Here is a 24,261-nt window from a genome sequence, read left to right on the forward strand (position 1 = left end):
TGATAAAACCCCGGAGGGATTTGGCTTCTGTTGCTTGGCTGACTAAGACCGCTCTCTGTCCCTTCTCATCAATGTGTATTTGTTTTCCAAAGCAAAGCAGCCAAGCAGTCGAAGAGGACTTGACTCAGAACTTCTAGTATGAGGACTGTTTTGGATTGTTCTGTTTTGGGCAAAAAGTAATGAATTGTGAAAAGAAGGAGTCATTTATTTGACCCTTACAACTCCATTACTTTTGTCACATTAAAGGGTGGTACGCAATATGTTTTCGATAAATAAATATGCAGGGATTAATGCCTAACTAGAGAGAGGTACAGGTACATGGAAGTTGGGGGGAGCAGACATGTTTTAGGTAGAATGGACAAAGCTTTCTACCCTAGCCCACGACAACTGCCACTTCTCCAAAGTGTTGCCATAGTACTTTCTCTGCTTTCCATTGTCTAATTAAATTCCATTGGCTACTTAGGTCCAGAGAGGAGAAGCCACCCATGCCTTGAAGATAGCTCTCTCCTTTTAATTAGATAATGGTGATTAGTGTACTGTGGTAATCATAATTTGTTCCCTGAGGCAGACACCCAACCTGAAGAATGGTCAACTTGCTGTTCTTACTTAATTTCCATGGGTGGCTCCTGACGATACCACAGAGCATTTTGCTAATATTAGGAGTGGCGTGAGGGTTAAACGAGATGTCCCTGCGTAGGCGCAGCATAGTACCTGGCATTAATGGATGTGCAGTCACTGCTGGTTATGATTGTGTTATCATCACCATCACTCAGTGTTTACTGAGCATGTGCTCTGTGTCAAGCATTTGATGTGTATTATCTCATTTAAACCCACAAAAAGTCTAGGAAGTGGGAACGGTGATAATCCTCATTTTATAAGTGAGAGAACTGGGGCTGGGAGGGGGGTGGTAAGTGGCTTGTTCAAGGTCATGAAACTGCAAAGAGGTGGAGCTGAAACTTGAACTTGGTCTATTTCATGCTTACTTTCTTAAACTATACTATTTGGACTTCCACACTGCTGACAAATAAAAAGTAACATACAATAAGCAGGCAATGAGGATGTACCAGTGGCACATTTAGTGTGTTGATGAAAGAACCTGGTTGGTTCCCCCCATCAGCAGTGATCCATGAGCACACCTTGTGTGAAAAGCTCCCCATAGGGAGCATTGGTTGGAGAACCAAGAAATAAGGCCCGTGATCTCAGTGAAAGGCCACTGTGAGCCTGTCACAGAACTGTGAGTCAAACATCGCATAACCTGACACAGGCTGATGTGCATGGACCTGGGAGAGAAGGCGGAGGAGCCGCCTGCGGGTGGTTCCCGCACCTTTACCTGGTTCAGGAGGCCGGGCTTGGTATAGAACAGACGCCACGTTCAACCTTGATGTCATCTTCCTGCAGTATGGCCTTGGGTGATTTCTGTACCTGTTTGAGCCAAAATGTTCTCATGCATAAAAGGGAGAGTGATGGGGACTTCACAGGCAGACTTGAAGGCCCTTGTTTCTGATGCAGGTAGGTGCTAAATCAGCTATAGTTCTTAAACTTTATTGTGCAGGGGAATGTCAGTGTACCTCAGACAGCCCCAAACAAACACACACATGGCCTTGAGCTGTTAGGTTCAGCACTGCCAGGTTCCCTGTCCTGGGCCCTCCCTCCCCCACCCTCACCCCCACCCCCACGAGCCTTTGGTCATCTGGAAGATACACAAAAGGAAGTTAACTGCATGCAGCTGCCATTGTGAAATACCCAGAAAGTCACCTCTGAGGAAAACCAGCACTTCCAAGAAAAAGTAAAGACACAAAGTTCAAAAAAGGAAGCTTTAGGACCGGCCACTTGCCCACCCTGAAGCTCCAAAGCAGGGCCGTCCGACCTTTTGGCGTCTCTGGGCCACACGGGAAGAAGAAGAGTTGTCTTGGGCCCCACATTAAATACACTGTGACACATAATCACCAAAAATCTCATGTGTTACGTAAATTCACGATCTTCTGTGGGGCTGCATTCACAGCCATCCTGGGCTGCATGCGGCCTATGGGCCGCAGGTTGGACACCCCTGTGTCTAAAGGGTGATTGTGTGGTGCACGGACTAAATTACTCAGTCCGCTTCTGAAATGCCTCCAGGAGGTGAGGTTGATGAGGACAGAGGAAGGAGCAGCTACGGTGGGTAGAGGATGAGTGCGGGGGGAGAGGAGGCACGTGCTCCCCAACCTCGGGAAGTCCCATGGGCAGGTTGAGGATGGAGCACCGGGGCTCCAGCCTCCTGCCCATAGGGCTGGACAACCCTGACCCTACCATCCAGTCTCCAAACGTCCAGAGCATTCTGAGCCTGAGGCCCCACCGTCTCATCCTCGCAGCTGCCAGTCTCATTTTCTATACCATTGACCAAACTTTGGGTCATGATGCTTTTCCATTTATGGAAAATACTCCAAATGTATTTTCTAAGACATTTGATCTATTGAATATGCAAAATCTAAGGCCTCTGGCTTGTTAAAATATGTTAAGTCCATTTACCAATGGTCAGTGTATTTCATTCTAGAAAGCCTTTTCTCCCCTCAGTCCTGTTTTATATAATGTAGTGGCTTTGGCAAGACAGTCATGTGGTGGAAATAGAAACTTGCTGTGATGCAATGACATTTCATGAGTTGGCCAGAGGAGCCAGTGTCTGATAGATAATGGGAAAGCGGAGGGTAAAGGGGACAATTTCCGGTCACCCAAGGGCCTGACTCTGAGACGGCTATGCCTCTAGGACTGCCAGATTTCACAGGTGATGGCTTGGGCGCTGTTAATAGTTGCGTAGACTGGGGAGTCTGCAGTGAGTGAAATGGTGTGGAAAGGCCGAACGGTCTGCGGCTGCCTCCTGATGTGGTCACTGCGGAGTCTCTCTCTCCTTTACCTTTCTCCGTTTCTGTCTTGCTGTTCCTCTCATTCTTCTCTCTGCTTTTCACGCTCCAGGTGGGTTCTCTCCCTTGCACGTCTTTTCTGTCCTACCTTCCCTTTTCCCTCTCTCCCATCCTCATCCTCTCTTTCTCACTTCAGGGGTGGGGCAGGGAGCGAAAGGCTCTGCCTGATCAGGTGTGTTGGTCCTTCTCTGACTCCTCCTCATGGCTTTTCCTGGCTCCTCTTGATGCTGGCCTGAATCTTCCCGTCCAAGGGGGGCAGGTGTGTTCCTCTCAGGGAGCGCTGGCGTGGCTTTTCAGTGACTGCTCTGTTGTGATTACTTTATCCGTGAAAAGCAGAAGACACTTTAGTCACTTCTTCCCCAAACCCAGAGGGTGGGCAGCTTTCACCAGGGAGCTCTGCTAAGTCATGGGCACACTCCGTCATGGACATACTCTTCCTCTGATGACAAAGGCCGTTGTCTTTCTGATGACAGATCGAGGAAACTCGGCTCAACATTGACAAGATCTCCGAGCACGTGGAGGAGGCTAAGAAACTCTACAGTATCATTCTGTCTGCACCAATTCCAGAGCCGAGTGAGTGTTTACCTAGGGCTGAGTCACCCAGCCACGGCCTTTGGCACTGGGGCCGAGCCAGCCTTGTTTTTCCTTCCCTCTGTGCACAGCAGGGGAGTGCACCTACGCATTACATTCCCCCATGTGTGCGTCATCTCATCCCCCATTCTCCTGTGCCTGAGGTCACCCCGCCCAGCCACGGTCAGCTCTACCCTTCAGGGCCCTGCGTATGCCATGTAGCCAGACTTTCCTTCCCCGTTGGTCACTCTCAGGACTAGCAGTGACCCTTACTGCTTCCTACTTTCCTCATCTCTGCCCCGCCTCTGCCCCTTCGCTTGTGCTATCTCCTCTGCCTGAGATGCTTCCCCCAGCCCCTGTCCAAGTCCAAGATCACGTGCATGTTTTTATGAGGTGCTCCAAGGCGGTTCAAGTTCACCTCAGTCCCTCCCATCATGAGTTTTCTATTTGGCACCACCATGGAGGAAAACTCCCCTCCGCCCCCGATTATTTCACATTTTTGGAGTGGAATTTAGGGCTATATTTTGGATTCCGTAAGGACGAGGAACAAGCTTGATACTGTTCAGCTTTTTCAGGGGCTCTCTATCACCTAAAGGTTAAAGTTGAAATGTGTTAGCGGTGCACATGGGAATCATCTTGGCCGCCTTCCTGCCGTCCTCCCCGTGTTACCTGTGCTGGAGCCAGACCGAGCTTTGTTCCCCCAGCGCTGCTTGTCCCCACGGGTCTTTCACAAATTGTTTCTTCTCCCAGAGACTCCAGGCTTAGTCCACGCGATGGGTGCCTGAGGGAGCGCCTCACCTGCTCTGTTAGTTGGTCTTCCCTAACTGATCCTGCCTGCCTTTGTTTACCCAGAAACCAAGGATGATCTAGAGCAGCTCACAGCTGAGATCAAGAAAAGGGCCAACAACGTCCGGAACAAGCTGAAGAGTAAGAAGGGAGCCAAGGGAGCAAGCCCGCCCCCACCTCCCGTCTGTCTCCCATCCGCAGGGCCCGGCTCTTCTGGCCCGAACCTCAACCCCACCTAAGTGACGCCACTTGTTCCCCCTTTGCCTGTGGCTTGGGCACTGTCCCTGGAGTGACCTCTTCTTGATCGTGAGCGTGGTCGAAAGAGTGCAGGACTGAAGTTAGGAGATGGGAACTCACGTGTGTTCTCGGCCGCTGAGTAGTTGTGTGACTGGGTCCTGTATCTTAGTGCCTCAGCCATTCTGTTTCCCCAGCATCTACATACATCTGAATAGTAATGGTACAGCTATATAGATGCAAAATATATCATTTAGTCCATAGACACTTTTGGGGGAGGGCGGGTATATCACCTCCCATTACCCCAGCCCCACCCCTTCAGTGCAGAGCATCGCTCAGGGAAGCTGAGGTCAGAGATTTGATTTCCTCTGGGGGCCCAGAGGTCTCTTAGGTCCATGGCTATGGTCTGCATTCTTGTGCAGTGTATTTGGTGAATGCATGTTATTGCTCAGAGAGCGAAATCAGCATTGCTCAGCCCAAGTTATTGTTTCTTCCCCCCAAACAAGTCACAATGCCTGTTTTCATGGGGGCGGAGGTCAGAGGTAGAGGTCACAGTAGCAGCTTCCAATAATAGTGGTGTTAGCGTGTCTGCCACTGGGCCAGGCACTCTATGGGCAGTCCCACTGAGTCTTCACATTGGGGCTGCGAGAGGGGTGCTGTGGTCCGTTCCATTTTTGTGGCGAGGGTACACTAAGAGGGGTGAGGTGGCTTTCCCAAAGCCACACAGCTAATAAGTGGCAGGACAAGGGTTTGAGGCTAAGTTTCCTGGTGACGAGGACTCATGCTGTTAACCAATCTGCTGAGATGCAGTCAGAGAGGACCCAGTAACAGTAAAGAGTGTGCAGTACCAGTCCTGGGGTGCACACATAAGCCGGCGTTTTGAGATTGTATCTGCCTGTTGTCTGTCTTCACGGGCTGGCTGAGGAGGAGCGAGGGGGTTTCAGTTGGACCGTGTGTGTCTCAGAGGAGAGCAGCAGGTGCGTTGCTAGAATAATCTGTCTCTCCTCTCCAGATATGGAGCGGCACATCGAGGGAGATGAGGTCCGCTCGTCAGCAGACCTTCGGATTCGGAAGTCACAGGTAGGACTTTGTCTGGTCTAACAATCGTCTAGTCCAATCTTTTATTCTTTTTCTTAGCTCAGGATTTAAAAAAAATACAGTTCTTACTTGGAACTCAGTTGAAGAACTGGTAAGGGGGAGCTGTCCAGGGTAAAGCAGAGGACGGGGTCCAGCCCCCCGGCCCCTCTCACACGCTCCTTCTGCAAGGAGGCTCCGAAGGACTTCTCGGGCTCCCGGAGCACGGCTTAGGGTTTCACGTGCCTCTTTGTTTCATAGGCCAGGAAGCTGAAATCTCTCTAAAGATTGTTTGTCATTAATTGTCCAGTTTGGAGTTAGTCTGGTTGGCGGTCATGATCCTTGTCCTTAAGGAACTGGCGTGACATTCCAGTGGCATAAGAAACCTACTGTGTAAGACCTGACAGGGGAGCAGTGTGCAAAGACGTAATCTAATGCTTGTGCTCTCAGCATTAGAAGGTCTCGGGAAGAACTGGGGGTGGCCAGGGGAGCCTGGGCCTTGGATGGGTAACAGCACCCACAGGGACAGGCTTAGGGGTAGAGGTTCTCCCAAAAGGCAGGGGGACAGGAGCAGAGGGGGGGTTGTGTGTGTGCGTGTGTGTGTGTGTGTGTGTGTGTGTGTGTGTCGGTAGCAATAGTGCTGGTGCCGGGGCTGCGGGAGCGGTGGAGGGTGAACTTGCAGAAGGGCAGCCGTCTGGATAAAAGGCTGTTGTGGGACAGTGGCCACTGATTTCTTGGTAGAGAAAGTACCATATTCCAGAGGTCCTTGACTGCTTGTCTGATTACCACTGAGCAGCCTGGGTGCGTTTACTTCAGGCTGCAGTCTGCTCGGAAGAGTAATCTGGTAGTACTGGATGTAGGAAGGGAGTCTGGCAGCGTTAGAAAGCAAGCCAGGTGTGGTGGCAGAAAAACGCTGCCTGTGCATGTGGGTGCAGGGCTCTGAGATGCACCGAGTATCTTGTCTGGCCTCACAATCACCTATGACGCCAGCAGGGCAGGTAAGCAGATGCTGAAGACGTGCTTTGGAAAGGTCAGGGGTCTCTTCCATTACTGTAAAGTTAAGAAATCAAAAAGTGGGATTTTATACACTGGTCTTTTTTTTTACTTGATTGTTGTTCAAGTACATTGTCTCCACCCCCCCACCATCCCCCCCTATTCCCACCCCCCCAATTCCTGCCTCCCACCCGTGATCCTCCCCCCTTTGGCTTTGTCCAAGTGGAACCTAGTGAAACCTCAACAAAACAAATAAGCAAGCAAAATATACGTTGGTCTTTTGACTCCAAGGTCAGTGCTGCTGGAGACCAAGCTGTAACAGGGACCTCCCACCCCGCTCACCACCTGGGCCTTACCCCATTTGACGTTATTCCCACAGCACTCCGTCCTCTCCCGGAAGTTTGTGGAGGTGATGACCAAATACAACGAGGCCCAGGTGGACTTCCGTGAACGCAGCAAAGGGCGAATCCAGNCCCCCCCCATACCCACCCCCCCAATTCCTGCCTCCCACTCTTGATCCTCCCCCCTTTGGCTTTGTCCAAGTGGAACCTAGTGAAACCTCAACAAAACAAATAAGCAAGCAAAATATACGTTGGTCTTTTGACTCCAAGGTCAATGCTGCTGGAGACCAAGCTGTAACAGGGACCTCCCACCCCGCTCACCGCCTGGGCCTTACCACATTTGACGTTATTCCCACAGCACTCCGTCCTCTCCCGGAAGTTTGTGGAGGTGATGACCAAATACAACGAGGCCCAGGTGGACTTCCGTGAACGCAGCAAAGGGCGAATCCAGCGGCAGCTGGAAATCAGTACGTGTCTGGTGTTCCGGGGTGCTTTTCCATTTTCCTGCGGGGTGGCTGTCCGTCTGGGTCGTGAGACCTGGGGAGGAGGTGCAGCACCTGTGCTTGTGGCTTCCCTCTCACACCCCGTAGCCACGCCCAGGGCAGGTGTTCCAGTGCCGGCTCTTTCTGGAAGCTGGTTCTTGGGTTGAAAGGTGGCTCTGTGTTTATCAGGCCCAAGCGATTTTGTTCTTGCGGGAGCCAGCGTTCCCTATATATGGAGGAAAGACACCAAACAGTTGCTGTCCAGGGGACTCGTGCCATTTTTTGTGTCTTTTTGATCGCAAAGAACATTTATGAAATGGAAGGTATAGTGCCAGTTGCTGTGAGGAGTGATGACGTTAGTGGAGCCGTGGCCTTTAGGAACTGAGGAACGAGGAACGCAGGGCGTTGAGGGGTGGCGTGCCCTGTAAGTGGAGAAACTGTAGGAACAAGGATGTAGTCAGAAAAATGCAGGTGTATTTAGGAGTGGCAAGTTGTCCCGGGCCTGGAAAAGTGTGCATTTGGGAGAAGCAGTGTGAGGTTCACAGGGGTGGAGGGAGGGCTCACCCAGCAACCAGCTCCGTGTCCTGAGGGCCTTGGTGTAGTGATGAGGCCAGTAAATGTTCTGAGCTGGGAAGGAACATGGTGAGGTGTATGCTTCAGGAAGGTAATTGCTAATTCACAGGAAAGTGTTAAAGATGAGTCGGATTAGGGGAGAAATCAGAAGGCAGATGAGTCATGAGACCATTGGCAGAGTGTTCTTAAGGCCACGGTCTTTGTGGTGGAGTTACCGTAGTCTTAATTTCCAGACGACTTTTGAAATGGCGTGCCTTGACCTTGTACTTGATGCTGTCCTTCTTTCGTTGTAAAGCCGGCAAAAAGACAACAGATGAGGAGCTGGAGGAGATGTTGGAGAGTGGAAACCCTGCCATTTTCACGTCCGGGGTGAGTGACTCGGGAGCTGGGGTGCTCGTCCCTCCATGGAGGAAGGAGGCCACTGGGGAGTTCCATTCGGATAGTGAGTGAAGGGTGGGCTGCAGGTGTGGGGAGGCAGGGGCGGCGAGGGGCGGCGAGGGGCTGGGCAGGAGTGTGCGTGAGGGCTTCCGCGGGGGGATGGTGGCCGACGGCCCGTCTTTGTGGGGTAGATCATCGACTCTCAGATTTCCAAGCAAGCCCTCAGTGAGATCGAGGGGCGGCACAAGGACATCGTGAGGCTGGAGAGCAGCATCAAGGAGCTTCACGACATGTTCATGGACATCGCCATGCTGGTGGAGAATCAGGTGAGCGGCGTGCGTGCGGGCGTGTGTGTGGGGGGGGAGGGGGCGGAGCTCATGCTCTCCTGGGAACGGTGAGGGAGGGGCTGGGAGCCAGGTGGGGTGGCGAGGCGGGAGAGTGATCAGAATCTACTGAATGGAGGCACGGAATTCCAGTACCCCGGGGAAAGGGGTCCTCTCTTGAACCCTGACATGTGGGGCGGGCTGGGCCTCGTCATTCTTTCCTGGCACTTTGGCCTCACAGTTATTTCTAGTTAACATGGGGTTTGATATATCTGTCAAGTGCCTAGTTCCATCCAGAGTCAGGGTCTTTTTTAATTAGAGATTTGGGCTTTTATTTATTTTTAAATTTTATTTATTTATCTTTAGAGGCAAAGAGAGAAGGAGAGAAATATCAATGTGTGGTTGCCTCTCGTGAGTCCCCTGCTGGGAACTGGCCTGCAACCCAGGCATGTCCCCTGATTGGGAATCGAACTGCAATCGTGTGGTTCGCAGGCCTGCGCTCAATCCACTGAGCTACACCAGCCAGGGCGAGATTTGGGCTTTTAATGATGATGCCTTAAAACAGTCCCCTGGTATGAACTATTTCACTGGTAATAATGAAAACATGTGCTCGTTTCCCCACTTAACAGTGAAACGTTAGGTGTAGCAGTTTTATTTTTTTTCCATTTTTTGTTTTTTATTCTATATTCGCTCTTCCTAAAATGTTGACACTTTTTGCTCGGGAACAAGAGTTCCCCCAACACAGTGAATGAGGGAACAGCACGGTATTTACATAAAAACTCGAAGCACTCGTAGACCTTAGCAGGATAGCTTGTTCCGACCCTGGGTGCACCTCTCCAGGTGCGAGTCTTTGTCCCTGTGTGCGGTGTTAGTGTCACACAGTCAGACGGCGCCCAGGCCTTACGAGGTGGCCAGACACGGCCTGGTGTCATGGTATCCTGCCACCGTCACCGTGGACCTGCAGCTGCTCAGCCAGCTGGACAGGATTGAGAACTCCCTTGGGAGAAGGACGGCAAAACCTAGCCGCAGCCGCAGCCCTGCCTGGCTGATCGTTGACGCTGGTTCCCTGCTCAGGGCTCAGGTGCCTGGCCTCCGCCCCTTCTGGCCTTTGAGGCCTGTTTCTAGTCCCCCCAGCCCCACTTTTCTTTCTTCTCCCCACACTGCTTTGCCGAGGAGCTGGTTTGAGATTCAAGTGCTGGTAAGTGCCTTCTCTGCTTCCGGACTGCCATAAAGCGAAGGGGTGGGCTGAGGAGAGTGTAGGCAGGTGAGGAGAATTCCCATCCTAAATGCCAGAGATTAGCTGGAGTGACACAGCTTCCTGTCAGGAAGTGATAGCTGGGAAATGGTCGGGGATCTTGTTCCGAGATCACCGTGTCTTAGCCACACAGTTTGGGTGCACCTTGTATATCCCCTAAGGGGCCTGGGAATGTCTCCTGCAGAAAGCACATGTTCCCAGCCTCAGGTATATATTGAGTACCTGTGGTGTGCCAGGCTCCATTCTATAGTAGCGAACAAACTTAGTTCAGGATAAATGAACTTGGTTCCCATCCGAATGGCCAGCAAGAGGCCAGGATCCGGGTAACGCCCTAGGAACATGTAGTTACCGGGCATCTAGGCAGTGTGCTCCAGGTGACCAGCTCAGTACCTGTCACAGAGAAGTGATTCAAAGAGAGTGGCCACCAAGGATGGGAACCGTGGGTAAATCACAGGGGAAACGGAGAAGTGTGCCTTCCCAAAGGCCGCACTCAGGCTCTCTGGATGCGCCTCCTGGCACTGAAGTTTGTAATGTGGGGCAGCTAGGACTGCCCTGGGGCGGGGGATGGTGACCGAGGGTGACTAGTGTCCGTTCTTTGCAGGGGGAGATGTTAGATAACATAGAGTTGAACGTCATGCACACAGTCGACCACGTGGAGAAGGCACGGGATGAAACCAAAAGGGCCGTGAAATACCAGGGGCAGGCCCGGAAGGTGAGGCTCCCGCTGCCTTCGAGAAGGGTCCATTTTGTGCGCTGTCTCTCGCTCTTTCTTCCCTCCGCCTATCGCTTTTTCTGCTGCTACCACTTCTTGCGTCTGGGGCAAGGGAGCCATGATTGACCGTATTGAGAACAACATGGACCAGTCAGTGGGCTTCGTGGAGCGGGCCGTGGCTGATACCAAAAAGGCCGTCAAGTATCAGAGTGAAGCCCGGAGGGTGAGCGCCTTCGTCCCAGCTGCTCCTACTTGCCTCTCCCCTCTCCGGTCACCCCCACCCGTGTCCTTGAACCTATGCCTTCTCTCCCTGTCCCGGCCTCATCCAAACCCCGGTGTCAGTGTTGCCTAGAGACTAGCCGGCCTCCCCTCCCAGGTGTGCCTCCCATGGATCTGGCTCACAGGCTCTCTCACCCAGGAACCCACACTGAATGCAGTTCTGTAGCGTGGACGCATCAGCCGGGTGTTGCATTTGCCCACAGCACATTGTCCTTTCAGATGCCACACTTGTCCTCTCTGTCTTCAGAAACCTTCTCTCCATTGTCTTCTGCTCCAGCAGGCCCAAGCTCTGCCCCCGTTTTTCTCTACCATGAACCCAGTGCTGTGCTGCTGGCTGTGTAAACATCTTACTCCTATATCTCTTGGAGCATCTATTACTTCTTCTTCATAGATGACACCGTTGAGGAGCAGGGGTGAAGTGTTTCAGTACTTGGCTTCAGGCCACATAGTCAGCATGGGAACCGGGGTTCAGACTCGGATTCCAATCACGCTCTTGCCACCACACTGTCCTCTCTCCCCAGCCCGCTTCCTGCTGGTGACGCTGGAGGCCTTCCAGCCCCTCTGCCCGTGACTGGTAGCCAGCTCCGTGGCTGTTGCTTTTTAGACTGTTCTGTTTCTTCTGGGTTCTGGTATTTTTCTCCTTCTGTTCCTTGTTTTCCTTCTAACGTTACTTATTGCTTGCACAGGGTTTTAGGATGCGGGGGAGTTATTTTATGTGATGGACCCGGGCTGGTTCACAGCAGGACCATAATCACGCTTTTCAGTCCACAGCCACAGGGGTGGTGCACTTTATGGGAGAGATGGGCAGAAGTTTGACATTGGGACTATGTCAAAATCATCTTTACATTCCTTCTTGGGAAGGAAAAGTGAGTCACTTTATATCTTGGCCTGTTGCTACTCGGTGGCTTCGTGATAGTTGCTCTGACATCTGTCCACATGTGGGAGACCGCGGTATGAGCTGAGAGCCGATGGAGACTCCGTGTTTCCATCTGGAGTGCTTGGCTAGCCAAGAAGTAATCTGACAAACATAAAATATCCTAACAGATGTGTCCGTGGAGAGAGGTAGGCTGTTTGCTTTGATAAGACGCTTTCACTGTGAAGGTGAGAGGGGCTGGGTTTTGGGTGAATTGTCGTGGCTCTGTGGTTGTTTGTAATGACGACTTGTGTTTGTCTCTCTCACCCCTCTCCAGAAACTGATCATTCTCATTGTGGTAGTGGTTGTGTTGCTGGGCATTTTAGCGTTGGTTATTGGACTTTCCGTTGGGCTGAAGTGAGGGCGGCCTGAGAGGCTGCTGCACTGAAATGTAAGTAAGTAAATGGAAGGTTCTCGGCGCTCTGTTTTGGCTCCCTGGGATTTCTGATTCCACTTCTCCCGCCTTCTGATTGTCCTCGCACACACTGAGCTCTCTGAACCTTGCAGTTGCCCATGCATTCTTGCATCTCTTTAAACTTCTGCTCTTGGGTTCCGGCTGCAGTCCAGGGGTTGGGTCTCCTGTTCGTTCCTATCTGGTGGGTTCTGCCCCTGCTCTTGCCTGTTCGTGTGTTTCAGCACCATTCCTGGCCTGTCGGAGCACCTCGTTGGCACGCTCCTTCCCCAGCAAGCATGCTCCTAAGCTGGGCACCAGTTGTGTTTGGGATCTGGGGCTTGTCTTCCGAATTCTTACTGGGTTTCATGGATGTTGGGCTTTGCTTTCATCTCCCTTTCAAGTAAATGAAGCTTTGAATTGGAATTGGGGTCTCTAGGGCTTTGTGTGTGGCTGACTGGTGGGAATACCTTAATAGTTAACGTTTTTGAGTGTTGAATTGTGCCAGACAATACACTCAACACCGTACACACATAACACTGACTCCTCACCCCTGTGAGAGAGGTGCTGTTATTATCCACATTTTATACACAAAGACACCTCGGCTTAAAGAGAAGTGAAGTCACAGGACCAAGTGTGAACACACAGATAATAGTGCACCTAGGAGGGCCCTTTACTACATCTCAGTTTCTCTCAGTACAACAAGGTAGCTATTCACCATTGTGTATGAAGTCTAGCAGGATGGTGACTTCAGAATGTAGCCTATTAATTTCTTGAAAGTCTGGTAAAAATACAGCTAGCCCCTGAATCAGGATGGCGTGTGTACAGTGGTAACATAATAAGAAAGATTCAGTTATTGCGACTGTTAAGACTTAAGACTCTTAAGTCTGTGACTTCTTGAATATTATTTTTTTCTGAATAAAATATAGTATTTTTGTTTAAAAACTCATAAAATGCAGAAAGGGTAAACAGAATGAATGTTTAATATTTTGGGTGATAACCTTGTGGCATAGTGACACACTCAGATGTGGTTTTACACAGTTTAGACTATGGTTTTCTAGTGATAGTTACCTATAGTTTTTTTGACCCAGTTACAAAATTATAAGCGTCATTCCACACTACTAAAATCTCTTTGTAAATCCGATTTTCAACACAAGGTTGTGAATATACTCTCAATTTTTTCACATTTCCCCAGTGTTGGAGTTCGTTGTTACTGTTCTGCTGTTTCTGACAGTGTGACTAACTCAGAACATAGTTTTCTCATTTCTATTTTGTCTTTACTATAAATTCATAGAAGTTGGATTACTGAGGTAGAGAAAAATATTTCTTTTTTTAATTCTTTTTTTAAAAAAGATTTTGTTTATTTAGTTTTAGAGAGAGGGGAAGGAAGGGAGAAAGAGAGGGAGAGAAACATCAATGTGTGGTTGCCTCTCACTTGCCCCCTACTGGGGACCTGGCCCAAAACCCAGGCATGGGACCTGGCCCAAAACCCAGGCATGTGCCCTGACTGGGAATTGAACTGATGACCCTTTCCTTCACAGTCCGGTGCTCAATCCATTGAGCCATACCAGCCGGGGCAGAAATATTTCTGAGACTCAATATGAAGTACCATGTTGATACCCAGCGCTGACCCCTCACTTCTCTCCCCCTCCTTCCATGTCAGCCACATTACAGCACTAACCGTTCCCTCCTCCGGAGAGATAAGCAGCAGTGAGGCAATCAACACGTCTTCCGTGATCAATTGATTGGTCCTTTATTCCCCCAGCATTTGGCGTCTAGGCCTTTATTATGATCTGTTTTTTGCTTTTAAAGTTCAAGTTTTGTTCTGACTTTCATTGGAAAGAATATTAAATTTAAGCAAAGGCAAATACATTGATTAAGCAAATTAATAGTGGATATCTTCTCATATCCTTGGGTGAAAGATTTCTTGCAAATCCATCATGCCCTTTACCGTTCCTAATTCCAGGAATTCAGAATGTAAATGGATTGTTTTTGAAAATGAGGAGACTCGTTAGTATATTATTTTCAACTGACGTGTTAAGCCACCGAGCAGTTGTTGAGTGGCTTACCGTGATGTATGCCATATTTCCTAATGAAATCAGCACGGGTTGTTGCTGGGTCTCCACTCCGCCCCGTCTCCATGGGACCTGAGAGAGAGACAGGTCTCTGAACAGGCGGGAAGGGGGACCACCCACATTTCTCTTCCCCAGCTGTGTAGCAGTTACTGCTCTGGGAGAATAACGTTGCCCCCTTGTCAGACCGGAACGTTCTTTGAAGCTCAGTAAAGTGAAGAAACGTGCCCAAACGTACGTCACTAATGTGGTGTGGCCATAGTATAACCCCTGAACTGTTCCACAGTATTTTCATTGTGCCTTTCCGCCTTTTAAGGAAAGGGGAGGGCAAGGGGGGTCATGGAGAAGACTCGAACCCCAGCAAGCTTCTGAAGCGTGGATTTGAAAGGCGCTGATGTGGGCCCCACAGAGACAATAGGTGTTTTTTTTTTTAAGATTTTGTCTATTTAATTTTAGAGACATGGGAAGGGAGGGAGAAAGGGAGGGAGAGAAACTTCCATCGTTGCCTGTTGCATGCACCCTGGTTGGGGACGGAACCTGCAGCCCAGGCAGGTGCCCTGACCGAGAATTGAACTGGCGTCCTCTTGCTTGGCGGTACAATGCCCAGCCGTACTAGGCCGTGCCGGTCAGGGAGGGAATAGGTGCTTCAGCAAGTGGCTGTGCCTCCCCACTGGCAAGTCCTTCCATGGGAATGTGACAACCTGTGTGAATGGCTAGAGAGGCCCAGAGATTTTTAACATTTGCCCTCTCTTCCTAAGGGAATTTTGAAATCTCTTCAAAATTTGCCCTCTCTTCTTCCCTCGTAAGCAGTGGGATACTGAATTTCAGGCCCTGTCTTGGGCGTGCCTGTTGGATTTCTCAGGCTTAGTGTTGACGTTCCCCAGTATTCTCCTTTTTCCAGGCATTTCTGAGTTTGCCTCTCCACCTTCTGGGTTTGTGGCTGATTCATAATGTCGCTCTTCACTGTCACCCTGTGTGCTGACCAGCTCCCCCTCCCCCTGCCTCCCTTACAGCCCGATTTTGCTCTCGCCTGGTGTGGCCACCTTGTCTTCAGATGGGAATGGACTTTCAGGGGCCTTCCTGAGAGAGAGTGGGACCCATTCCCTTGTCTCCTGTAACCGTCCGTGGACCTGACCCAGCGCACCATCCAGCCCGGGAGGAATCTGATCCGCCTGATGCAACCCTGAGTTTCCCTCCAGCCCTCCTCTCCTGGAGTTCCCAAACCAACCCGGCTTCTGTTTCTTCCCTCTGCTGTGTCGAATTTTGCCTCGCACCTTGGGAAGCCAATGATTTGAGACCTTCCCAGAGTGCTGTGTTTTCTACCTCACGGAGCATTCTTCTCCCCCAAATTGCATTGTACTTTTTTAGGAGGGTTTCTTTAACAAAGCAAAGGGATCCTGCCAAGTTATGGCAGGTGTAAGGTTCAGACTTGAGTCTTCTACCTGGGAGGATCCCAGTTCTCACGGTTTGCTATCCCTCTGTCCTGAAACCATGAGGGATTGGCAGATGTCATTTGGGTTTGGGAGCTGACTTGTTTGAAATTCCGCCTTAAATTAAGCTCAGTACGTTCAGCTTGGTGGCCACCCCTGACGCTCGTCCGCGTTGTATCCTCATGTTTACTGTAGGCGGCGCCAGTGTGACGCTGTCGTCTGAGGGCGCCATTCGCAGAGGCTGCGAGTAAGGGATGTGTCTCTTCATGGTCAAGTCTTGGAAACGGGTTACTCAGTGTTAGAGTCATGCTTTGTGTAGCCGCTGCCTTGAAGCCAAATATGTTTTGCTTAAAAAAAAATGTTGGCACTTAAAATTGGGCCAGGAACAAGGTGCTCGAGTCTCCGGCTCCCGAAGTGCTCCAGACTGGTGCCAGCCTTCAGTCACTCATTTCATGCGTTCCAGATGAATTTTTATCGTTCTGTGTGATGTAAATATTTTCATGAAGTCTCTCTCATGAAGTAGGAAGCTAGAAGTGGAGGACATGCTAACCTCAAAAAATAACCTTGATCTAGGCTAACAATTAGGTTAAGAGACCTTTGCTTCCCTGCAAATGAATCACAGTGGTAGTGCGATCTTCCCATGTCATCGAGAAACCTGCTGGTTCTGTATGAGTCCTGGGAGAATCGTACACCTTTGGGGTGAGGACTAAGTTGACCTCCGTGAAGTCTGTCTGCTTAGCAGATAGGCTGGCCAAGCTTTGACACCTGTCCCTACCCGCTGGTGAGGCTGGGCTTGCCCTAAGAACATCCCAGAGAAATTGGGTATCATTCGTGTGGCCTTTGGAATGTCCTCTCTCCGGGGCTGAGTCAGTTGGGGGACACCAGGGACTAGTGAGTAGCTCTTCCTTCTACTGGGTCAGTGAGCTTGACAGGTTCTTTGGCCCCCCCGACAGTTCTTGTCAGGGAGGAAGCAAAGCAACAGCCAGGACATTTTCAAGTGGAGTGACTGTGCTGGCCTGGTGGTGCGTCTCTGATTCCCCGCTGGTTCCTGCCAGTCTGTCTGATTTACTAATATATTTCGGCATCGATTTTAATGCTAAGACAGGGTGTGCGCCCTCACCCAGGCACTGCCCACTGGCTTCCTCTGCAAAGGCTGCTTACTCCCAGTCATCGCCCAGCACTCAGATGGAGCCAGGGGCACATCACCCTCGTGCCCGTGGCTGTGAAGTCGACCCGGGCTGGCTCCCGCAGCAAGGCCAGACACGCTCTAATCACAGGCTTTTGCTCTGCTGAGACTGAGGTCTAGGGCTTAGAGTTTGGAATACAGTAAGTGAAGGGTTTTGTTGTTTGTATGTTTTTTAAAATGTAAACTTGATTATTTTATTGCTATTTAAAAATAAAGGACTTTGTATTGATTGTGAAACAGTTCTGGCTCCATTTCCCTGCAAAGTACGTAGTGATCGGGTGCCATCACGTGGTGGCTTTAGTTTAGGTTTTGGAAAGGGGTTTCAATCTTTTTTGAACATGCGCTGGGTCAGGTGGATCAGACCTCTCGGAGTGTGGTGTAACTGTATTTGAGTGCAGGGCTGAGTGCTCCCCTCAGGAGAATTTGGCCCCCTCATTGGAGGTACTGGCCCCGGGGGCAATGGGGTGAATCGGTGTGATGGTGTCTAAACAGCAGGACACACAAAACCCTGTCGTCGGAGTGGGCTGTTGACTGAACCGCTCACCTAGAAGTCACATTCCCACACCCCGGGCTCTAGAAGCCAGATCCATCACCCCTCTCCTTCGTGTCCTCTGCCTCGCCCAGACCCACGCGGCCTCCCTCCCTTGGGACCTGGACCTGCACGGTGACGTTATTTCTCATGTGCTTTTTCTTTTCTCATCTGGATAAGCAGAAGAAGGTCATGATCATGATCTGCTGTGTCATCCTTGCAATCATCTTAGCTTCTACCCTTGGGGGCATATTTGCCTGAGAAAGGTGAGCCATCGGTGGGGAGGGTGAGGCCTGCCCTCGTGCGCCTGAAACGCTCGTGTCCTGCGGGCATTCCTTGTCTGTCACCAGGTGCCCCAATCTGGGCGGGATTGGGTGTTAGAGGAGATGAAGGTTGGAGAACGCTGAGAAGTGAGAAAAGAGAGCAAAGAATGAGTTGGTAGTAGGCAGAGAGGGAGACAGAGGTGGCGACCTGTGCCATACCAGGTCTGGTGGCAGAATGCCTGGTATAGGGTGGTGATCTCCTGTGGCACAATTTGGGCCATGTCATCTGGGAATGGCCGAAGGATGAAGAATCAGTTCTTGCATTAGAAGCACCCGGAACTCCTTGGAAGAGGGCCACGCAGTAAGCCGGATGTCAAAGTATTTCCTCCATTACAAGGTTAGGACAAATGAACGGAGCCTCGTGAGGAGCCTTTTGCCTCTGCAGGAGAGGGATTAGTGATCCTGACCTCAAGCACCTTGCTGTCTAATATCTGATTTCCCCTGCTTTTCTGTTATCTCCTTTAGCCCTTGCAGCTGGATCCACGACTGGCATTTTTAACCCTCCTACCCTCTCGGTGGTGCCATCACTTCCCACTACGGATTCGGATTCCTCAAGTGACTCCTCTTTCCATTATGAAACCTCTTAGGACACAGGGCACTGTCCATCAACCACCTACAGGAAATTATGCAGGGGGAGGCTCACGACCATGCAGAGCTGGGTGGCGGGCAGGCGTGAAGGGACAGAGAGCAGAAACACCTGGCTGGTCGGAAAGATGGTTTATAGCAGAGGGCTGCAGGCTCGCAGGCACCTTGGTTGGGAAGTGAAGGCAGACGTTGCACCTGGTTCAACAGGACCTCAGGCTCACCGCTGCCAGGTCACCAGGGTCAGGGCACCTGTTACTCCTCCTCAGGTTCTTCTGGGCCCCACCCTTCCCCAGCCCCGCCTGCCGCCTTCTGGGCCCTCTGGTCTCCAGAGTGGAGTGTGCAGTGACAGGCACCACACACGTCCTGCTCAGTGCCGTGTCCTGTGCTCAGCACAGTGCCTGCTGCTGACAGGTGCTCCACTGTCTGTCGACTTAATTACCTAGAGTTATGATCTGGTTTCTGCTCACGGAGAAGTCCTTGGAGTTGACTCTCAAACCCTTTAAGGCACCAATGGAATATGGTTCATTAGTGCCAGAGGCTGCATAAAATGCCTGGAATGGGTTGATCTGCTTATGTGAAAATGAAACAGGATCCCCCTTACAGCAACTTGCACTGCAAAGTCCTCTCTCTGTGGGTGGTGATGGTGGACTTGTGTCAGTGGCCTCGCACTCGCAAAGGTGGTTGGCTCCAGGGTGGTGGTCCAATGAACTAAACATGGGTCCAGAACAAAAGCAGCAGGTTTGGAGTAAGGCTGGACTCGCGGCAGTCGGCAGGACCGCGCGCTGCGGAGGAGGGGCTGGAGGTGTTAGGTGAGAAAGGCGAGGTGAGACTCTCGCTCACATCTTTCCCTGGTGCATGTTGCTAGCTGGAACTAACTCTCTTGGCCAGCAGTGTGCCCCCAAAACTGTTCCACACACTGTCCCCAATTCAAGGTTCCTGTTTGTTCTATGCAATTTAGTAATTATATTACAAGAGGTTAACAAGACTTACACTAAAAATAGTACACAACTTTTGAGGACCACACACTGTTGAGATCAATGTGCACTTTTGAAAGTGAATGGCTTTCTTTGCAGGGGATCTTTTAAAGAAAGTGGGATAAAAACATCTGATACTTTAGTCAGTGTATAGTCTACCCACTTTCAAAAACACATGGGTTTAATATATCTGTCAATTTGTATTTCCTTTAGTTTGAACAGTGGATAGAAAGCTAGTGCTGGCTACTCCTGAACAATAGGTTAATCTTGGTAAAGTCAAAGGGAGCTGCAACCTGGGGGCCCTCATCTACCCAGCAGTTACTACTGAGTGTGGTGTGGGGACAGGGCCCAGGACGAGGACCTGCAGGGGCACAAAGGCAAAGCTACTCTTTCTTCTCAAAGAAGGAAGGGCAAGGCAAACCTGGGCAAGGCCACACAATTTCTACTTTTATCAGTTCCTTTTGCTAAGAGGCCAGGGTGTGTTCCTGGCTGTATTGTCCAACATCCCCACTTCCGAGATGGAGAGAAGATGGGTAGCTGGGCATAAATAAATATCTGTTGGATTAACCTATGTACTGTCACTTTTTTCTTTGCTTTCCCCAAAACATTAGTTTGTTTTTGTAAATAGTAAAATGTTACGGAAACTGGCTTCTGAAGTGTGTGCATGTCCAAGTAAGCGCAGATATTAAGTCTGACTTGCATCAGAGGCGGGAGATGCGACCACCTGCTGGAGCCCTGCAGACGTTCCCCGCACAGCCAGGGGGGCCCCGGGCTCCCGAGGGTGCCTCAGGCCTGTTTCTTCATCGTTGAAGGGATTAAGGGTGACCAATGGGAAGTTATAACCTGAGCTGATACTCAATTTTATTTAGTGTATATATAGTGCACTTAAATCAACAGATACACGTTTCCAGCAGTCACCCACAGCACTTGCACGCTGCTCCTTGGTTCTGACACCAGAGCTCCCCGGAGCCTCACAGGGGGGGCTGAGGGGACACAAATGCAGACTCTTCCCCTGTGCCTTCCTCTCTCATATCCTCACTACACGCGTTCAGGCAGGAAGAACTTGCCCCAGTACCGCCCCTTCTGGGTCAGGTCATAGGGGCTCAGTACCTTCCGTATCCCCAGCATGTTGGCAGTGGCTATGCGCTCAAAGGTCCAGGGGTTTTGGTTGTTCCGTTCTCGTTCCTCTTGGTCCTTCCGCATCTTCTCTAGCATCTCCCGGCTCACCGCCTTTGCTGGGAAGGGCAACTTGTGGGCGACCTGGCTGAGGAAACCTTGTACCTCTTTGAATTCACAGCGTCCCCCCATCTCCACTATGAGGCGGCCAGTCTTCACGGGAGTCACGTAGTGATCAATGGCACCTTTGCCGCCCCCCATGCGCTGTCCCATACTCTTGCGGGTGATGGGCTTGAAAGGGGCTGGTACTCGCCATAAGGCAAACATGTTCTTGGGGTCCATGGAGCGGTTGATTGTCAGGCGCATCATTTCGAAATGGCCCCAGTGGAGGTAACCACCGCCCAGTGCCTAAAAGTGAATGGAAGCATTAGAAGCACATGGGGATTTAAATATCTTCTAAAGGCTCTATTCTTACGTCTTTTATAGCAGCCGTGGCTTCACAAGTACTCGTGAAAGTAAGAGTTCTAGTAAGTACCATGGAAAGCCCAGGACTGAGCACTAAGTGAGAACAAGGGTGGACCCACGTCATGGGTAGCCAGGGAGGGCCTCTCTGAGGAGGCGGCACTCAAAGCTGAGGCCAGAACAGTAAGAAGCAGCCAAAGGAGGAGAGAAAAGTGCTGCAGGTGCGGGAGTGGTGTTGGCGAAGACGAGTTGGAGACGCCAGTGCAGCTGAAGGAGAGCGAGGCACACGGGCTGGGGTCTGTGGGCAGAGGCTCTGACAGGCAGGCAGAGGCCGACCCTGCCGGCTGTGGATGCCTGGCGGGGAGTAAAGCCCAGTCCGCACCCATCTGTGTAGCTACTGACATTCAGGCCTTCGTGGAAGCTGCTGAGTAAGGGAACAGCTGTCTCACAGGCTGAATACTGCACAGTTTCATGTTTCCAGAGGCCTGAAAAGCTCTCATAGCTGATTATGGAGTAAATTAGGTAGCCTCTTTCTTGCCCTGCTTTTACATTATTTTTACTCTACATTAAAAAAAAGATTCATGACTCAAATGTTTACTGGTTACTGCACATCCGTTTAAAGAGCAACAGGTGGCGGTTTTAATAAAACCAGTGAAGGCAGAGACTCAAAGTATGAGATGATGTTGACCCCTGGCTCCCACCCTGTAGTTGCCTGATGCTGAACTCAACTCACCAAGATTGCAAAATTGCCTTCTGTGAACTCAGTAGCTTCAGTCGAAGGTCCCTGTATGTCACGTAAGTTTTTGGGTTCTCTTCTGACTTTCGGCACAAGTGGGACCCTTTCAACAAATCTCAGCTTCGGCCTTTCAGGAATGGAAACATCTGAAAGAAGCACAATTAAGGATACGTGAACTGCACATCTCCAAGGATTCATTTTCTTCCTAGAAAGATTTGTAGCAACCAGGAGAAAGTGTTAAATGAAAGTTACTATGGAACACTAGTTCCAAAATTATGTTAGTTTTTTTCTGTGGATGCTGTTACTGATACTGGGATCCTTTGGCTATGACAATGGCTAATGTAAATGTTTTTGAATCTTTGAAGATAGCAAAGTTTTAACTTTCAAACCCAAATGCACTTATTAAATGCCTACTCTGTGCCTAACACTCTAAAGGGACCATTTGGGACAGTGATGGTGAAAAATACAAGACTCACAGAATAACACTAGCCAATATTTTTTAAAAAATCACTGCTAGAATTGAACTGAATGTTTTACATGCATTATCTCATTTAATCTTTTAAAACAACTTTATAGTCTTGGATTTTTTTTTAGGGCTTCCTTTTTAATAGTTTTGAACTGTTTGGTTTTATACACATATATCATAGGGCCAAATAAAAAACCATGCAGCTCAGGGAATTACCCCAGAGTGAATGCTTAAACACACCCATATAGCTGTCTCCCAGATCAAGAAACAGAACATGAGGCAGGTGGCATTTTTAATCTCTATTTTACATAAGAGGAACTAGAAGCCTAGAGACTTATTCTAATTTGGTTTAGGCCATCCAGTTAACACAGCAAAGCCAGACAGTAGGGCACTTCAAAAACAAACCTACACTGCCTCTCTGGATGTTAACGGGGGTAGTGGAAAGCATACTACATTGTACACGAAAACACCTCAGTTCTCCTGCTCCAAGGAGAACTCGTTGGGCAACTTACGACCTAGGACTCCTGAGGCCAGTGCCCCTTTCCTCAGGCAGGGGTGCTCCGTTACAGGCTTGCACACATCCTACCACGTGCAACGGAGTGCTGGGTGAGGGTGGCTGGCCTGATGTGCAGGTCAAGACACCCTACGTCTATCATGTCTGGCGTTTTGGGAAAAAAAAATGAACCTGTAAATCATTTCTATAGTAAAGTATGGCTCTACGATGGAGTCAAATATAAAACAGAAGACTTCAAGGAAATATCAAGTTATTAATGGGCTATTCAGAGTTACAGAAACTGCCCCCACCCCACAAGTTTCTATACGAAACCAGAGAGAAACAGTACTGCCTTCTCCGGCCTACAGGTCCATGTGTACTTCTGCAGGAAGTGGTAGTGTAACAATTATGTGTAGAAGATAAGGCTCTCAGAGGTCCAGGCCCCTTGCATTTTTGCCATTTCCAATATATTTTTTTTTAAAAAGGGAAATTCGACTTATAAATTCTCAGCTTACTGTCAATATTTACATTTAACAAATCAATGCTTGTCACATAATCTTGTTAAGTGGCTACATATATGTAACCTCATTTGGAGAGAACATCTAAAGTCTAAATTTGAGGCCCACTGGCCCTAGCTGAGGGTGGACATGGGGAGCATTCCCATTGTGCATTTGTTCCATAAAAGCAGGGACCTTTTGGGGACCGCTTTGTTCTTTAACTAGAACACTTCTCGGCATACTGAAGGCCCTCAACACATAGTTATTGAATGAGTGACTGGAGATGGAAAGCACGAGAACGCTCCGTCTTCACCCCAACCCCGCGCTGGGTTCCACCAGACAAACCGCTTACAAACGTGAAAAGGACAAGTCACCTCTCACCCTCAAAAGTCGGCACCGGGAGCAGCGTCTTCAGGCCAGCACTGGCGGGCGGAGCTGCCCAAGGATCTGTACAAAGACGAATTAAATTAAACGAGGAAGGCGACAAGGCCAGGGTCATAGACACTCTGGGCCAAAGGCACTCCTGATGGAGGTGTCTTGAGGGGTGGGACGCGGGTTCCACTAAATGGGTTCGCAGGCCCACGCGCCCAAAGAGACCACCCAGCCGGGGTCTCTGGGCGCCAACCCCCCCCGCCCCCCCCGCGGCTGGAACCCTTTTGCACGGATTTTAGGGCAGGAGGGGCGGCAGCAATGCGCAGCCCCTACCAGCGCTTCCGTAACAATCCACAGGACTTCTGAGTTTGAGCGATAAAGGATAGGGAGGGCATGGGGTGGAAAAAATGGACTGCCAGTGGGACCGAGCAGACGTCTGACCTGATAAAGGCACTCGCAGGAGGGGCGCGCTGGCGCGAGCCAGCAGACGCCACATGGTCACTCGTGTCCAGCCACGCCGAGCTCCCACAGCGACCACGGAGGTTATCTTGACCCAGACTGTAGCACTGCAAGGCCCTGCTGGAATTCGCTCTCACCGAAATCCGTCGGCCCGGAAGTTGCATTTGCGCGGGTCCCTTCCGCAGAGAGTCCCCACGGAAGCAGAAGAAACTCGAGCTTCTGGGCGTGGGTTCCGGTGCTGGCTCCTGCTGGTCTGGAAGGAGTCCCCTTTGACATTCTGGGGTCTGCGTCTGGGGTCTTTTCCTCGATGAGGGTCGCAGGATGCGGTGTTTTCTCCGCGGATTACTGTGCTGAGAAAACCTG

General features: G+C 50.4%; 2 protein-coding genes across 8 annotated transcripts in view; one reads left to right on the forward strand and one right to left on the reverse strand.

The window, feature by feature from the left end:
• The window catches only part of STX3 (syntaxin 3), a 39,215-nt gene extending 20,947 nt beyond the window's left edge, over positions 1-18,268 (forward strand). Inside the window, exons 3-12 of one of the 7 annotated variants that reach the window (XM_037060472.1) lie at positions 3,368-3,467; positions 4,317-4,391; positions 5,497-5,564; positions 7,251-7,359; positions 8,243-8,316; positions 8,517-8,651; positions 10,505-10,615; positions 10,728-10,838; positions 11,955-11,956; positions 15,284-16,243. In XM_037060472.1, coding sequence (XP_036916367.1) covers positions 3,368-3,467; positions 4,317-4,391; positions 5,497-5,564; positions 7,251-7,359; positions 8,243-8,316; positions 8,517-8,651; positions 10,505-10,615; positions 10,728-10,838; positions 11,955-11,956; positions 15,284-15,404 — 906 coding nt within the window. In that variant the 3' untranslated portion in view covers positions 15,405-16,243. Of the gene's footprint in view, positions 1-3,367; positions 3,468-4,316; positions 4,392-5,496; positions 5,565-6,930; positions 7,013-7,218; positions 7,360-8,242; positions 8,317-8,516; positions 8,652-10,504; positions 10,616-10,727; positions 10,839-11,954; positions 11,957-12,084; positions 12,203-15,283; positions 16,244-17,598; positions 17,682-18,203 lie in introns of those variants that run through there. The other 6 variants (XM_037060468.1, XM_037060470.1, XM_037060466.1 and 3 more) reach the window with 6 other exon arrangements.
• Positions 18,269-20,128: 1,860 nt separating this feature from the next.
• MRPL16 (mitochondrial ribosomal protein L16) lies at positions 20,129-24,062 on the reverse strand. Its single transcript, XM_037060473.1, has 4 exons — positions 23,881-24,062; positions 23,449-23,514; positions 21,609-21,757; positions 20,129-20,821 (listed from the first exon to the last, which is right to left on the reverse strand). Exons 1-4 carry the CDS (start codon positions 23,933-23,935, stop codon positions 20,336-20,338), a joined length of 756 nt encoding a protein of 251 aa, XP_036916368.1. The 5' UTR covers positions 23,936-24,062; the 3' UTR covers positions 20,129-20,335.
• Positions 24,063-24,261: the final 199 nt, after the last annotated feature.

Source organism: Sturnira hondurensis, unplaced genomic scaffold, assembly GCF_014824575.4.
Source record: "Sturnira hondurensis isolate 20B ecotype Veracruz unplaced genomic scaffold, ASM1482457v3 Scaffold0011880, whole genome shotgun sequence".
Lineage (NCBI taxonomy): Eukaryota > Metazoa > Chordata > Mammalia > Chiroptera > Phyllostomidae > Sturnira > Sturnira hondurensis.

Excerpts from the sequence above, each read along its gene's own strand:
- MRPL16 (XM_037060473.1), bottom strand. The coding sequence starts at position 23,935 with ATGTGGCGTCTGCTGGCTCGCGCCAGCGCGCCCCTCCTGCGAGTGCCT. Across the intron at positions 23,515-23,880 it reads CCTGCGAGTGCCTTTATCAG|ATCCTTGGGCAGCTCCGCCC; the intron begins GTCAGACGTCTG and ends GTCTTTGTACAG. Across the intron at positions 21,758-23,448 it reads CCCGGTGCCGACTTTTGAGG|ATGTTTCCATTCCTGAAAGG; the intron begins GTGAGAGGTGAC and ends TGCTTCTTTCAG.